The following is a 17,196-nucleotide window of genomic DNA, read 5'->3' as shown; positions in this document are numbered from 1 at the left end:
GGACCAACTGTCCATTTGTCTTCCACAGCTCAGAAACACCTCCACGGACCTCAGAGCCATTCTCAGGAACACACTCAGCAGAAGAATGAGACCTCAAGTCTCTAGGATTCCAAAAGAGGACAGTCTTAACTTTGATAATTACCAGCCCATAGCTCAGCTGGGGGTCTCACATTAACCAACCCATTGTCTTTCTTCTCTTACTCTGATCCTCCATATTCTCCCCTGTCACTTGCTCTTAATTACTTTAAACATCACTAATTTTGGAGGTCACACAGCTGAGTAATACATTATTGGTCTTCCACTGGTTTAGCGGTAGTAACAGCTCTGCCAGATCATTCTTCATGATACCAGCTGCCATGGTACTTTTCAGGGACTTAAAGACAGCTTTGCTGAAGCTACTGTTTCTTCACTTGAGCCTGTTCAGGTATCTGATGGGTGATGACATCAGGAGGCCAAAAGTTCAATCTTCAGATCAAGTAAAGGCCACCATTTTCAGAACACATCCCATGAAGAGCCATAAAGACTGTGCACATGCATACTGAGCACTCTACCTGTACCTTTCCCTCCTTGAACAACCCTGTGACCTTACCCCACATATATCCCCATACTCTGCCCTTTGGAGATGGATTTGAGACATGATCTTCTGACTCCATATTTAACCGCTTGGCAACTAACTTTGTCTTTGGCAAAACTTTTCCTTTCCATAATTGGCATCCTGTGCAGTGGGCACAAATTGTTTTCCACTTTGGTAGCCAAATGAACCTACCATGCTAATCACCGAGGCTGCTGTTTTCCTATGTCTGGGTGAAGTTTGCTACTGTGGTAAAGAAATGTTTGATGGATGAAAACCAAAAAAGAACAGAAAAGTTATTATGCTGGCCTCTGTCCTAACATGTCGTAACAGAGTTGGGAAGATGAGATCTTGTTTAATGATGTTGGTTGTGTTATTCGTTACAAATGGAGAAGCCAATAGATCAAGATGACTGCCACTGAAAAGCTGCTTCTTCACTCACAATCTGGAGCAGGAGACGTGTCATACCATGCAGGGCCATGTGGGGGTGGGGGTTAAGATGGGGTGGGGGAGGGGGGCACTGGGGAGAGTCAGGAGGCAGAGGGAGTACTGGGAAAATATGAGGAGCCACTATTTTGTGCTTTCCTGGGAAGGAAAGGGTGAAGCAGGTTTAGGATTGCCTGCTTTAAACAATTTCAGTGGGTACAGGGTGGTCCTAATTGTTTGGTAACTGGCTGTGGAACACAATTGTGGAACACCATCGTGAAGCATTTATGCAAAGCAAGAGCCCAGTAGAGGAGGTGGCAGTGGTCTAGGTGCTGGTGTGGCTTGCTAGCTGAAGGTCATGTTTGCAGGACCTTTACAGTCTGTAGGAACTGGTCAGTTCTGGGAGGGTCAAAGAGGACCCAAGTCATCCAAACATCAGTAGCATGCTTAATTCAGGCTTTTGTTTAATCAAAATCATGATCTTTAAGTCTCTTTGAATTCTAATGAAATATTTAATTCTATCTACTCTTGGTCTTTTTCTGGATATAGAATTAATTTTTTATTGTACTCACTATCTTGCCCATGTAATTGTAACCCCTCTGTATGGTATTTTCATAATAAAAATAAAAAAGAATTAATTTTTTAGTTTAAAATGCTAATGTCCTATGTTGAAGGAAAAGCAGTATGACTTGAATTATTTTTCACATTTTGCACTTCAGCTGTTATATTTTTTCTGTGAAAAAACAGAAAAAACTGGTCAGATTTTGCTTAGAGAATTACTAAGTTCACCCCTCTTTTAACTAATGTGAGCTAAATAATACTAATAATATAGATGTTCAGTAGGTTTTATAGCTCAGTGTATCAATTTTTGGTAATGAGCTTATTGTGTAACAAGATTTGTAACCAAAGGCTTAGAATAAGAAAACTTCCTATAGCTGACATAGTAATTCTTCAAAGGTGGTATATTTTTGTGATATTATATTAATATTAGTAACATTAATTCCTTGCCTCTTAACTTTATGAGATGGTATAGCCTTTCCACTAAACAACATGTGTAAAATACAACATAATGATCTTCTTTATAAATAGCGTAAATTCCATGTGGGAGTTACTTAATATGGCTCTGATGGCTTTGTGAATGGTAGAACACATTCCATGCTATGTATGTGTGTGTGTGTGTGTGTGTGTGTGTGTGTGTGTGTGTGTGTGTGTGTGTGAATCAGGGCCAGCCTATGTATTTCAACAGGCACATCCCTTCCTGGTAGAGCAGCTGCTGCTACTTTCCCCAGCGCGAGGAGGGCTGCAGTGATAGACATTAATTCATCAATGCTTATTCAGCCAGTAGTGTTTGGCTTCAGCCTTGCCTCCTCCATCAAGTCTTCTGACTGTACCAAATGAGCCACTGTCCCCTACAGTCTAATGTAGCACAGGCTGCTGCCACTGTGGTATGTCCTTCCTGGCATCATGCCACAGTGGCTCCAGAAATGGGACTCCAGGGCTCTTCCTGGCTTGGGTCTTTACTAGCTGCATGACTTAAGAGACAATTTACTTAATCTTCCTGAATCTTTTTTTTTTTTTTTTGGTGCTGAGGACCGAACCCAGAGCCTTGCACATGCTAAGTGTTAGCTTTACCCTCAGTCCCTTGAAGGAATTCTGACTGGTGAAGTACTTACCACAGCACTTGGCACACAGTAGGAATCTTGCTGTTCTCTCAAAGCAACAATTGGATCAAATGCCACTTAAGACAACAGCCCCCAGAGAACGTGATTCCCTCAAGTTGTTTCCAGCAAAGGCAGCAGGTGTCTGAATGGAGTATAGTGGGAATGTCTGCTACACTTCTTAGTGCTGCAGAACCTTTGTGGACAGAGGCTGCTAGAGGGTACAAAGGGGTGCGGAAGGCTGGATGTCCTTGGGTCCTCTCGGCTGCCCTTCACCCAAGTCCTGGCTACACTTGCCCCTAGTGCTTGTAAAGTCTGAATTGAGTTTCACAAAACTATGTGTGGGGCTGGCTGGGTGTACAGTGACTTCAATTTGATGGAAATAGTCTCGGAGGGGTAGAGGGATCTGCAGTTTCCTCGCAGGGAGTTTCCTTGTGGTCTGACACCATAAGGAAAGCACTTGAATTCCACCTCTTGGGCCAGTTAGGCCTGGCTTTCCTGCTGTCCAACTCCTTCCTTTAGCACGTACACTGTAAAGTGGCTTCTCCAGACCTGAGAGCTATAATAGTCCCTTCTAGAGCTTCCCCCTGGTCCATCCCAGCGCATGGTCCAAATCCTGGTCCAGGTGACATTCTCTCGGCAGCATCCCAGAAAATGGGACTCCCGAGTCCCACCCATGTTCAACTGTGGGCCAAGCATTTTAGGTGTTTGAGGAGGCTCTAAGCTGACCTCCCGGTGTCTTCCTTCCACCCCCTTTTCTCGTCTATCTCTTTAGTGATAAGACTTCATATATAACATCTGCTCCCCTCTTGTCCACTCTTTCAGGTCTGTCCAGGTCGGCAGGACACTAGTCCAATCCGCCTTCAGTCCCCTGCTCTCCTAGGATCTCCTCAGCCTCTTGGCAGGGCTTCCACGACCTTTCTCTGGCTCTGTATTACAGAGCTGGGCCTCATAGGGTAGTAGAATTTAAGGCTCAGATGTCTTGGTTGTACTGCATACTTTGTGTCCATCTTTTTATTTTACTTTTTAATTTTTTGCCAGTACTGGGGCTTGAACTCTAAGGCCTGGGCACTGTCCCTGAGCTTCTTTTGCTCAGGCTAGTGCTCTACCACTTGAGTCACAGTGCCATTTCTGACTTTTTTTGAGTAGTTTTAGTGGAGATAAGAGTTTCACAGACTTTCCTGCCAGGCTGGCTTCAAGCAGTGGTCCTCAGATCTCAGTCTTCTGACTAGCTAGGATTATAGGTATGAGCCACCAGCACCCAGCTATCTCTCTTTTTATTAAAAAACAAACAACCAAACCAAACCAAAAAACCCTCACCCCCTCAAAACAAAAGCCAAATGTGGGGGGGCAAATGTCCTGTAATAGTTAGAGACCAATGTTGTAATTCAGCTTATTGCTATCTCCAAGACACCACAAGCCCCGCCCCCATCCCCAGCCCAACTCCTACCTCACAGCCCCAGGCCTGCCAGGCCATTCCCAGCACACAGAGGTCTTTTCTTCCTCACCACGGCTTCGCTGCCCTCCCTACCAGGGTTAAGGCGGTTGGTTCTTCAAGGCCCCATTGTGTCCTCCGGGTTTTTCCCTGTGAATCTGTGTATCCACTTGCTGGCCCTGGAAGTGGCCAATGTGAGAAGTGATAGCTAGCATGCCAGTCAAACCTAACAAGTACTTAGTAAATGCTGACAAGCAGCCACCTGCTGACCTGCCACCAGGAGGAACTAGACCCCTTCTGTCTAAGTGGTAAGAAGCATTCTCCAACAGACAGAGGCGAAGTCGACATAGCTGGAAAAAACCTGCTAGTGGCTGCTACATAAGAGAGAAACAGGGCATACTTCCTGGAGGTTCATCTGAGATGTAAGTCCACTGGGTACCATGGGAAGTTCTGAACTCAGTTTCCCACCATGTTATGTTACTCTGTATGAATCTGATGCATATATACACATCTCAACATTTATCTAGGAATTTCTAAAGCAAATTTATGGAGAAATCATATAAAAAGAGATTAAGCTTTGCAGATCTCATCCTTGGGGGTTTCTTATTTAAGGCAACTGCATTGAAATGGATTTTAAAGTACCCCATACCAACTGCTTTTTGCTTCCCCTTAAAAATCCACTAAAAACTGCAGGAAATTGTCTTGGAGGGGTAAATATTTTTCATTTAAAGTATGTTAAGATGAATGCAGAACTGTAGCTCAAATGGTAAAGTGCTAGCTTTGAGCAAAAGAAGCTCAGAGACAACGATAGTACCCAGGCCCTGAGTTCAAGTGCCAGAAGGGGAGGGGAGAGCACAAGGGGGGAGGGGCGTCAGAGGGGAGACAATGTAACCCTTAGCTATGACTGAGAGTCCAGCCACTTCTGTGTGGGGGAGGGGGTGAGTACTAGCAAGAGAGGCTGAGCTAACAACGAGGATGAAGGAGGCTGAATACAGTCCAATCAGACTATTTGCAACTATGAAAACAGAGCAGTAAAACCTGTTGAAAGTGTTTTGCAGAGGGGAAGAGGGGCAGGGAAAGTGGGAGGGGATGAAATTGATTGGAATACATTGTAAATTAGTGCAAATGTCACAATGAGCCCCCAACCCCCGCCCCATAGCTAACGTAGGCAACAAAACAAAAACCCCTGTGGCACATCAGCCTTAAAAAGAGATCTGATATTGGACACAAATGGATGAAGCTAGAGAATATTAAGCTGAGTGAGATTAGTGGGCACAGACAGACAAGAACTTCATGATGTCACTTAGCTGGAAATCAAAGAGCAGAATAGTGGTTTACCAGGGTGGACAGGAGAAATGGGGCAAGAAAAGTCACTGCAGTGTGGGATGATCTAATAATGTCCAACAGAGACAGTGGGAATGTGCTAGAAGAGAAGATTCTAGGTGTCCTTTCCACAAGAAAAGTAAACTATCTGACATTGGGCATGTTAATCTTCTTGACTATAGTAATCACTGTGTACATCAAAATACCCCTGTTGTACGCTTCAAATATATACAATCAAAATACAACCACAACTTATCCAAAAAGGGCTTGGTCCTACAGTCCCTTGGTCCTACCGTCATGGGAAGTGACCTCACAGGCTGCCTTCCTGCCTGGCTATGTCCACAACTGGCCTGATGGACAGTGATCACTCGGCATGCTGAAGAACACTTTCATCATTCCATTTCCAAAGAGGGTCAAGAATGGCCATGACAGGAGGAGGCACAGCAAACTCTAGTCCAGGCTTCGTATTAAATGAGCAACAGTCACAAGTCAGGCTCTTCGCAATTGCAAAATGAGGCTTTGACTGGATTTTGCCGACTGCACTTTTCCAGTTCGTATCAAGGATTTCATGAATGATGCTTCTATAACTAGCTTATGGAAGTTTTAAGAAATGAAGCAGCAGAATGAAGCTAACATTCTACTTGTTTATTTACAGTCATGTTTACAAAGTTGCATTTAAAAATACACCGTCTCACGGCTCATTCTGACTCGTACTCTGCCACGTGGCAGGTGGGCAGGCGCAGACACAGCTTCTCCTGCCCGTAGGGCCTCCCCTCAGCGCTTCTTCCAGGTGAACTTCCTGCGGGCCCCCTCCTGGCCTGGCTTCTTCCGTTCTCGGACGCGGGGATCAGCAGTGAGGAGTCCAGCTGCGGTAGGAAGAGAAACCTTCGTGAGTCATCCAAAATGCAGACTGCCTGGCAGATGAGTAGCTGAACTGCATGATTTTATGGCAAATGTTGTCAGAAAAAAACCGGAAAGAAAGCAACCAGACCCATAATGATTTAGCAATTCATATAAATCTCATGATGGCAGCTTGCTTTCATTCTTCAGGGATATTTTTTCCAATAGTTGAGACAAATACCAGTGATATTTGACTCTGCTTTCCTGTATGCTCTAAGAATTATGACTCCTTTCTGTTTTTTAACTCCTTTCATTTCTTGTTGTCCTTCAGATAAAGGTACAGTCACTGTTCACTGTGATAGGAGTGTCCTGCATACTTACATAGGTACTACACATTAACAGTGTACACAAATGTACACGCAAGCAAGCAAGACTCACCGTACACATTTGAAAAAAAGACACTTACTGCTTTAAAAAAAGATAAACAGATTCTAGCTTTCCTTGTTTATTTTTTTCTTTTCCAATACTAACACTTCCTTGGCTACGTGGCTTAGATGTTTCATTAGGAGTCTTTTAACGAACAGCAAAGGAAAACCATTTAGTACACACTCAAGTTTTTTTTTTTTTTGTCTACATGTACTTAAAGAGCAGACATTAATAGAACAATATTTTATACAAAAGACCCAAGTTCTGGTTTAAATTAACTGGCTGGGGTGCACATTTACAGTCCAAACACTTCGGAGATTGAGGCAGGTACAAACCATCTCAAACTAGTAGAATGGTTAAGAAGTCAGGGGCTATCAAATTATTTTAATGAGTAGATAAAAGAATCCTGTATAATGGCACACTATTTAGAAGCCAGTGGATTTTTAAGTAGCCTAAGTTACTGGGCAATGTTTATACTGTTCCCAGAGGCTGAGGCTACAGGGCAGGCAACAGGCAAACCAGAGAGCTGCAGACCGTAGCACTGAGTGGCTCTCCCTGGGCATGCAGGTGGTCAGTAGCTCACACAGCTTTAACCCTTTCATAGGCAGTGAGGACACTCATCGACTCCAACTGCTCTGATTCACTTAAGCTCTATGCTCATGCGTGAATCAATCACTACATGGAGACTCTCCTTCATGTCTATGTAACAGGGTTACACAGAAAAAATAAAATTCAAACTAAAATCATAGTAGAGAAGAAGGAAATTCTCCAGTCATTTTGGAAAGCAGTACCAGGAGTATTTATCACGTACCTAACAATGATTATATATTCCCATGACAAAAAAAAAACAAACCAATTTGCCTCAAATGGAACTGAGCAATGTACCAATTAAAGTTTATAAAAGCTGTGCCAAAGGCCAAAATACATTGTACCTGGCCTTGAGACTGCGTATTTTAGCAGGCTTCAAAAAAAAAAAATTAAGTTCACTTTGTGGAAATCAAACCTGAATAACGCTGGGAGGGCTCTGGGGGAGCCCAGCAGCTGTGATGTCAACGTGTTGATTCTTTCATGTTTATTCACTAACTTTGGAAAATTCAGAGGAACGCCTGGGAGGGAACATTGGGCCATCATGGATCTCCAGCCTGGACACATACCTTGCCTCATCCACTCCACCTCATCCTCAGTGACGAAGCTGCACAAAGCTTTGGCCATGGCCAAGCGGATGGCTCCTGCTTGGGCTGACCTCCCGCCACCGGAGACTGTGCAGGTCACATCATGTTTTCCGAGCCGGTCCAGGAAGTGGAAAGGGAACATTAACTGTTCTCTAAAGCACATCACAAACACATGGGATTAGGTCTCCTGTACAGATTCTCCACTTCACAAGCTGTGGATATTCTGTGGACATATATTTGTAACAACTGTGTGAGTCATGCCAATGTTACACTTTTCTTACTCTTAATCAATCTATTACACCAAGATACAGAAACGCTGACATTGCTAATGTCTAGACTGCACTGCTGGGTTGGAAGGCTTACATCTCTTTTTCTTGGCTGCAGCAACAAACCACACAGGAAATATAGCCATAGCCTCTGTTACTGTTTATCCTTTCCTCTTTCATGAGAACTTTGCTATGTGTGAAAATAACATCATAAAGAAATCTTAAAGTTGGGGAACTCTATTAATCAACTGAATCAACCCTCTCTGGATTGAAGGATCAGATATGAAATTAATAGGCCTTCTCAAGCAATTATCAAATGTCATTTTGATTTACTAAAGTATAATGTATTTGCATAATGCAGAAAATGTTTATTTATCCTGATATGGTTATCTTTTTTTTCTCCCCCAGTCCTGGGGCTTGAACTCAAGGCCTGAGCTTTGCCCTTAAGTTTTTTTGCTCAAGGCTAATGCTCTACCACTTGAGCCACAGCTCCACTTCTGCCTTTTTTGGTAGTTAGTCGAAGATAAGAGTCTCACAGGCTTTCCTGCCTAGGCTGGCTTCTAAACTTGATCTTCACCACCAACCCACCTGATAATGGTTACTTTTTAAAGTTACCAGAACTACGTTTAATTCCACTCCTCACATCAAAACTCCACATATTTCCTATTAAGGTTCTCTAAGTATGCAGCCAATCAGGCCTGCTCTCAAGACCTGTGAGCACTCATGGGATCCCAGGTGGGAACCATATAGGATCATGACCTTTGGATCTTCTCTGACTACTTGCTTACTCACATCAACAAGCATTTGCTAATTATCATTTATGTACTAGGTGTGATGTCCAGGACTTTTTAAATTTTTAATTTTAATTTTTATTTAATTTACAGTATTGGGGATTGAAGCCAAGGCCTGTCTATGCTAGGCAAGTGTGACACTACCATTTAGTTACATTCCCAGTTTAGGAAGGTCCATAAGAGAGAGAGAGAGAGAGAGAGAGAGAGAGAGAGAGAGAGAGAGAGAGAGAGAGAGAGAGAGAGAGAGTGTGTGTGTGTGTGTGTGTGTGTGTGTGTGTGTGTGTGTGTGTGTGTGTGTGTGTGTGTGTGTGTGTAGCATTTGTTTGCTTGGTTTGACACTGCAGCCTAGGCAAGTGTGACACTACCATTTAGTTACATTCCCAGTTTAGGAAGGTCCATAAGTGTGTGTGTGTGTGTGTGTGTGTGTGTGTGTGTGTGTGTGTGTGTGTGTGTGTGTGTGTGTGTGTGTGTGTGTGTGTGTGTGTGTGTGTGTGTGTGTGTGTGTGTGTGTGTGTGTGTGTGTAGCATTTGTTTGCTTGGTTTGACACTGCAGCTTTCTAGACCCCAAAAAAGCTTATTTTAACAGTTAACAGTTAAGCTCACAGATGAATACGAGAGGTCATTCAAGCACTATTCTTTGTATTACTCTAGCAAAATAATCTCTGGAGTGTTGGCAATAATCCGTTAAGGCCACAGTAGAACTAAGCAAAGCCTTTATTCATGAATGTCAGGTTTCTTTGTTGCTTCATATATATATACACACACATACACACACAAACATACACAAATTCCTCTAAATAGCAAAAAGTCTAAAAAGTAGTAGCCATATTAAGATTAACTGAAAAAAAAAATTAGAGGTTAGTGATCTAATTCCATTATTACATGGCAGAATCTATAAGTCTGTGATGTATAGATGCTAGGGAGGTTTCTGCATCACCCCAAAAAAGTGGGCTTGCATGAGAAGTTACAGAGAAGCTCTGGACAGCCAATTCTTTGGGAGCTTGAACATTCATTTATCTCTTAGTTCCTAAAGTTGTAAGATTCCTTAACAAAGCTTATATAACTAACTAGGTTAGTATTCAGAAAAAAGATTTCACCCAGAGATATACTATAACAAGAATGGTGACAGTAAGAAACCACCATAAGGAAGACTAGAGATGTGTCTCATGTGGCAGAGTGCTAGCCAAGGTGTGGAATCACCACAGAGGGTTTGCCCTCAAACCTTGACAGTTGCAGCTGGATACTCCAAAGGGTTAGCAACCGGAAATAATGTTTATACTGCTAATGCTTTTAACTATACTGGCCTGCAAACCAGCACATGCAAAAGTGGTTAAGTGACATGAAATTATTTCACCGCTCATTGTCTTTTCTTAGAGGACTCAGATGAATATGAGTTAAAAGAACCACATTTTATTTTGTCTTGGTGACATGAATCAGCATAATTTTAAAAATAAGTAAGCAAAATAAATGATTTTCTCTGAATGCCACTTCTCTGGCACAAATACATCCTCTCATTTTCTTGTAATTGCTCAAAATGCTAACCATGTTTCAACTACTACGTGGTTAGTGCTGTATGAGCAATGTATTTCTCTTGTAGGATAATCAACTAAGGGTTGCTGTACTGGTTGCCTGATAGAGCAAAAGGCCTTTCCAGAAAGATTATCAGCCTTTGTATCCCACAGGACCAAGAACATAGCAAAAATTTGTTGTAAATATGTATTTGTTGTAAATGCGAGTGAATGAATAAAAAACTTCTCATGATACTGGCAGGCAACATTGCCAATATTCCTTGTGAACAGTTATTGTCTATGTAAAATCATTCCCCCAAAAAGGACCCTGGAAGAAGTGAGCAGTTCACCTGACTAAGGGGCAAGCCTCTTAGAATCAAGTTCAGCTCCCTCCTCACAATCAGAGATGTGATGTGACTTTGAACCATCTTGGTTAAGGCAACTTAGCTAAGAAACAGAACTAGAATTAAGATCTATGATTTTTGGCTGTGTGGTCTTCTGATTAGCCAGTGGTTACTTCATTGCTGGCTTCATGAGTGCCCATGTACTCTACAAAGAAGAAAGCCAGCATGGTCTCCCTAAGACTATACAGTAAGGTAAAGGAGGATGTGTGCATCTATTTCCACCAAGAGTAGTGTTAAGTTTTCTCAAGCAAATGCTCCTTGACAAAATATGGGTATCTTTTCAAAGCCCAGAGTGAGTCTGGGCTCAATGATCCTTAGTAAAGGCTTGATGAGTTTAAGAATAAGCACCTTAAGGATATAACTGAATTTTGAGATGCAGCTGCAATAGAGACTTGTTGTGACATCATCAGGAGGTATATCTGCATAAAAAATAACAGAGAAGCTGGTGCTGGTGGCTCACACCTGTAATCCTAGCTACTCAGGAGGCTGAGATCTGAGGATCACAGTTCAAAGCCAGCCGGGGTAGGTAAATCTGTCTCCAATCTCTCGTCTCCAATTTACCATCCCCAAATCCTGAAGTAGCATTGTGGCTCAAAGTGGTAGAGTGCTAGCCTTGGGCAAAAAACAGCTCAGGGACAGCACCCAGGCCCTCATTTCAAGACCCATGGCTAGGGAAAAAAAAAAAAAAAAAGTAAGTAGAAGATAAGCCAAGGGATTCTCTGGCTTTTCCTAAGCTTCCTCCAATCCTTTGCCTGTGGGGATGAAGGCACAGTTAATTTAATTCATATTAAATAGTCAAGAGTGGGCCACTTCTTGATATAGTCATACACACAAACACAATAAGCATATATTTCTTGAGGTAATTATTCTGTCCTGAAGTTTATCCCATTTTAGAAGGGTCCTCGTTTCCTTACACAAGCATCAGGATCAGATAAACATCAGTCTTTTTGACCTTAAATACCACAACACATTCAGGAAACAGAAGAAGGATTAGGAAGGAGGAACTAATCATACAGAACTTGAGCTACTCATGGATAATGATAGTAACTACTGGAAAAATAATAATCGTCTCAAGAAGAGGCCTTTATATAGGCACTCAAAGATAGCTCTAAGATAACTACACTTAGGGATTAGAAGAATTGTAATATCTATTTTTGATGAATATCTATATCTCCACAGGATATAAAATTTAAAAAATATAACTCACACTTAGCACTGGTAACTAAGCAAAGATGATGAGCTTTTATTTTAATCTATGAATGTCACGTTTATTTGCCTATTCAGTACATGTACAATCAATTTCCTTTAAACAGGAAAAAGTCTAAAAAGGTACAGCATACTTTTTTTTAAAAAAAAACACTAATGATCAATGAAACAAATGTAAGCCATAGGAAATCTGTGGTTTTCCCTGACTGGAGCACCAAGGTTTGTTTCTAGGGCTGCTTGTTTATGCTGCTTGTTTCTAGGGCTGTTTGTTTATGCATACATACCCCAAAATCAGAAGGTATAAATCTGCTTTTCTTACCTTGTGGTATAGAGTTTCAGAATGTAAGAAACACCTAAGCATGGTCAAGCAACAACTTCCCTTTAGCTAGTTTGTTATATTCATGAAGGGAAACAATCCATCAGGCAAACAATTAGAAGTCCTTGTCTTCTTAATTGATTATGATGTATTATAATGCATACTTTCTTTAAAAACAGAAATCAAAATCAACATCGAACCTGTCCTGTGTGACTGGGAAGTAATGAAGATAATCGACTCCATTCACTTTTATTTTTCCACTTCCATGCTTGTAAACAGTGGCTTCTGCTTTTGCACTTTTTCTTTTTCCTTTAAAAATGCAAAATTCCTATTAACAAAAACCTTATAGACCAATGCTTTGAGGAAAGTAAAACTCTATTTAGGATATTTTTCCCAGAATAGTATATAATGCTGTATACAAGAGAGTTCTACTACTGAGGGACAGTGCCCAGGCCCAGAGTTCAAGCCCCACGACCGACCAAAAAAAATAAAAATTAAAATTAAAAAAAAAAAAGAGAGTTCTACTAGAACTACAAATCAAACAAAAATACAACAGTTAAGGCACACCACAATTGATGTTAATAAAGCATACTTTGGGGGTAATTCTGCTCTACAATTCCATTTTAGAATACTGAAATGATTTCAAATTAGTTTCAACAGCCAACAGTCATTCATATTCATTTACCTTATGAAAAACAACCAATTTGCATAATGTTCTTTTATATTCAATAAGAATATATCTCTCACTATAATTTAAAAAAAAATAAGTGAAGAGTATAATGAAATATAACGGACAGAAATGACAGAAATCCACAGGAAAAATCATATTTTTTTGAAAACAGTAGTTGAAAATGACAAAGGAATAAGGCAACATTTTTAAGGGTTGCAAACAGATTGGCCAATTCTTGAAATATGACCCACGCTAAAAGTTTCTGATCACATGTAAATACCATGTAAGTCAAGGAAGGGCCTCAGGTTTTTCTAGTACGTAGTTTTTGTATTTGACATGTGGATTTACCTAATACCTTTAGTTTTTTAGAACAAAGTTGTATTATAAATATTTTGTTGATTTTATCAGTTGAAAAAATTTAAGGAGGTGTCACTATGATTCATTTTTTTCTTGTGATAATGGTAAGTTCAGTTTTTAAAAACTTCAATAGATGCTTAAAGCTAAGAACTCCAATGTAGCTATAAGAGATACAAATGAAAGGGATTTGGGAGAGCAAGAGCAAATGACAGTAATTATAGTCTCTCCATCTTCACTAGACTTATTTTCTCTTCATGGAGTGCCATTACCTTCGCTCCTGCTGAAGGCCGTTCCCTGCTCGTCATACTGCACAGGTTCAATCAGCTGCTTTTTAGACTGCATCATTACATTTTTGCGGAACCTCTGAACAAATTCTTCTTCATCAGGACCACAGTGCAATGTCAATAACTTTTCTAGCAGCCGGATGAACTGCATATGCTGCAGACAATAAAAATTCATTAGAAGATGCAAGTGTAATTGCATTTGCTAAATTTTTTCTATTTTTATATACTTGATCTTTCCAATGTTGCTTTTCTTGATGAATTCTGACAGGATGACACTTCTGCATCTTCATGCTGCTTTTAAAACAGCGTGCAGATGCGTCTCTCTTCTGTGTATGCATAGTGCTAAATCTTTTCTTTCCAGAAACAAAGAGATTTATCATTCAAAGAAAAATCATTTTTTCTGTATTATGATTATGATATTGTGATCTAAATTCATTTTCAAAAAATATCTAGTGATCTTCAAGTGTAATTTTTACTCTTTTATTACAACTATATCAGAAGGAGCATGAGAAACTATTTCCAGTAAGTTATGTATAGTAAAATGGAAAGTCTGATTTTGAGAAAATGTACCTCTCAAATTATAGTTCATAATACATTTGGCAAATATATTTTTGGCTCTTCAAGCTGTGTTACTTTAATGTTTATGATTTCCTTTAAAACTGAACAATCAAGCTATTTAAAAATTCAAGAGATACTTGACTTAAAGGGCAACCTCTTGAAATAAATTATCCTTGCTACTCTGTGCATTTTTTTAAATAGTTCTTGAACATGTGATTAGAAAGTAAACAACTTGGTATTAACCCCTTAAAATTAGAAGCCAGAATAATCATTCTAAAGTGTTTATGGAGAAGGAAACAACTACTACTTGAGATCCTTAGTTAATATAGATTGTGAAACCTAGGTTTTCATAACCTCATTTATGGGTTTGCCAACCCTAAAAATTATACTTGAGTTTGCAACTACTTGTCTTTATAATGCAAATCTGATAATAATTTGGGGTATTTAGGAATCTCATTAATAAGATCAACATTAAAAGAGAATTGCCACAAATACACCTTTGTGTTATACAATAATAAAAGAGGTAGCAGTTAGGTGCCAGTAGCTCATGCCTGTAACTACCAAAGGTTAAAAAAAAGGAGGGGGCTAGAAGTGGAGGTGTGGCTCAAGTGGTAGAGCACCAGCCTTGAGTGAAAGAACTAAGGGACAGCACTCTAGCTCTGACTTGAAGCTCTACCAGTAGGAGGGTGGGAGGAAGAGAGGGAGAGGGAAAAAAAGAAAGAGAGAGAGGGAGAGAGGGGGAGAGACAAGGAGGGAGGGAGAGAATGGTGAAAGGAGAGAGAGAAAGAGAAAGAGGAAGTTTCTAAGTAAGAGTAAATGGCTATCTACCTGTAGTCCCCAGTATCCAGAGCCCTAGTCTTTCCTGTTACTGATGTCCTTTTTTCTCAATTCCAACCTAACACAATTCAGATAACTATTTTTAAACTTCCAAGGGTCATCACAAATATGACATAAACTGCTCATGAAATGAGCTTAAGGTGTAAGAAATCAAAGACCTTTACACCTCACTCAGCTCAACACTAGCCACAAACTGCAGGGTTTCTTCTGATCCCCAATACTCCCAAAGTATAGAAGGTTATCATATACAGTTCACTTTGTTTCACTGCCGCATGTCTCTATTGAAGTTTTTCTTTTTTTAGAATACTTCCAAAATGAAGGATAAAAACCCTCCGAATTTTGTAAAAGTCTAAGTGGCCAGAAACAGAAGAAACAATGATAGGATGCATCATTCACTGAAGAAATGAAGGGAATTTTCATTAGAGTCAGATGCAGCAATTCTTGGCAGTGAGGACAGCAGAAATGACCTCTAAGGAGAATGATGGAAGGAACAACACTGATCAAGATGCATTGTACTTATGTTGAACAAAACTACTTTGTACAACTACTACTACTACTACTACTACTACCCTCCCCCCACACACACACACAAAGAAAAAAGAAAAAATATTACTTCAGACCTACCACTAAACAAATGGGGCTCAATACTTTGCTTAGGCAAATTGCAACTTTTCTAAATCATTAATTTTCCAATATATAAAAGGAGAAAGAGAACAGTTGAAACATGTGACTTAAAATCTGTATAGGTGGAAAGGTACTAACAGTGTTGGTCACTGCCTCAGAGGAAAAATAAAATCTGTCTTGGATGATTTCTGAAATTTATGTCTGTTCAAACCTTCCAGGAGGAAGTCATTTAGAACACTTGAACATTCAAAACGTAAAACTTCCTCTGATAAAGCTGGGTGAATATTTAACAAAACAGTTGGTTAAGTAGGTAGATTCTTGGATGGCCCACTGGGGATTCTGTGCCAGGGCTGGGGCGAGGTTTGGGACCCTGTAGCTTGCAACCGGAATTCCCAGCTACTGTAACACAGATGGGACTGCAGATGCCTTGATGAAGACCACTGCTCTTCAGGAAAGTAGTCAGGTGCCGCTTCCTTTCTTGCTTTCCCTGGAATGGTGTTTGCACTCACCATTAGCAGAAGACATGAGGGCACTATAAAAGCAGGGTTGGAGACTGGAAAGCCATTGTCCTGACCACAGAAAAGGGCCTTCTTCCACAGCAGAACTCAACAAGGAATGTGATTTTTTTTTTTTAATGTCTTAGGAACACCTGCTTCTGAGGACCATTACTATTAGGACCCTTAATATAGCAATTGTCTGCCTTCTTACGGCACAGGTCCCCTAAATTAAAAAGATTAATTACTCACATCTTGATCTGACAGTTTCTCCACTAACATTTCTTCTAGTTCCTCCTTAATCAGCCATCTGCTGCCAATCAGGTCTCTGTTAAAATATCACATATATTCTCTTTGTAATTAACCGTGCAATTAGAATTGTATCACAAAAGATCCTACATATAATAGCAATTCATAATTGGAAGGCATATTTTTATGTTATATAGTAATGCTTTCATCTAAGCATAGTATTTCTGAGAAATATTATTCTACTTCTCTAATCTACTTTAGAAAAGACACCCATGTGAGCAAATGTTTTGTTTAAAGGGTAAATACACTATCATAGAACTCATTTAAAAAGCACTGGCTTCCTCTCCTTCTCTCCCCACCTTTTTTCTTTTTTTAAAATAGTTCTGGAGTTTGAAGTCCCTAGTCTTCCCGCTTGCTAGGAAGATGCTCTAGTACTGAGCCATGCCTCCAGGTCTTTTTGCACTAGTTATTTTTGAGATAGAATTTGCTTCCTGCCCGGACCCCTGGACCCCATATATACGCTTTCTGTCATAGCTGGGATGTCAGATGCACAACCCTCATGTTCAGCTTCTTCCATTAAGATGGACGCTGTGGCTTTTCTGCCCAGGCTGGTCTCAAACTATGATCCTCCTGATCTCAGTGTCCTAAGTAAAGGTTTGAGTTATGGGTGTCTACAAACTACCAGATTTCTTAAAGACTAACGAGTATGTTTGTATAATTCACTTTGAAAATGTGAAGAGCACAAAATTAACCTGCCAATGGACTACAGTAGTAATATCAT

The 17,196-nt window shown here is 40.4% G+C and overlaps 1 protein-coding gene across 1 annotated transcript in view; it reads right to left on the bottom strand.

The window, feature by feature from the left end:
• Positions 1-6,043: 6,043 nt before the first annotated feature.
• Positions 6,044-17,196, bottom strand: part of Mrps9 (mitochondrial ribosomal protein S9) — a 68,622-nt gene continuing 57,469 nt past the window's right edge. The window contains exons 7-11 of the mRNA XM_042695519.1: positions 16,419-16,494; positions 13,639-13,807; positions 12,543-12,651; positions 7,834-8,003; positions 6,044-6,279 (exon numbers count right to left, since the gene is read on the bottom strand). Coding sequence (XP_042551453.1) covers positions 6,188-6,279; positions 7,834-8,003; positions 12,543-12,651; positions 13,639-13,807; positions 16,419-16,494 — 616 coding nt within the window. The 3' untranslated portion in view covers positions 6,044-6,187. The remainder of the gene's footprint in view (positions 6,280-7,833; positions 8,004-12,542; positions 12,652-13,638; positions 13,808-16,418; positions 16,495-17,196) is intronic.

The sequence above is a fragment of the Dipodomys spectabilis genome, unplaced genomic scaffold (assembly GCF_019054845.1).
Source record: "Dipodomys spectabilis isolate Male_0828 unplaced genomic scaffold, ASM1905484v1 ptg000187l, whole genome shotgun sequence".
Lineage (NCBI taxonomy): Eukaryota > Metazoa > Chordata > Mammalia > Rodentia > Heteromyidae > Dipodomys > Dipodomys spectabilis.
Note: the sequence above shows the minus strand (reverse complement) of the source record. Positions and strands in the feature narration are given on the sequence as shown.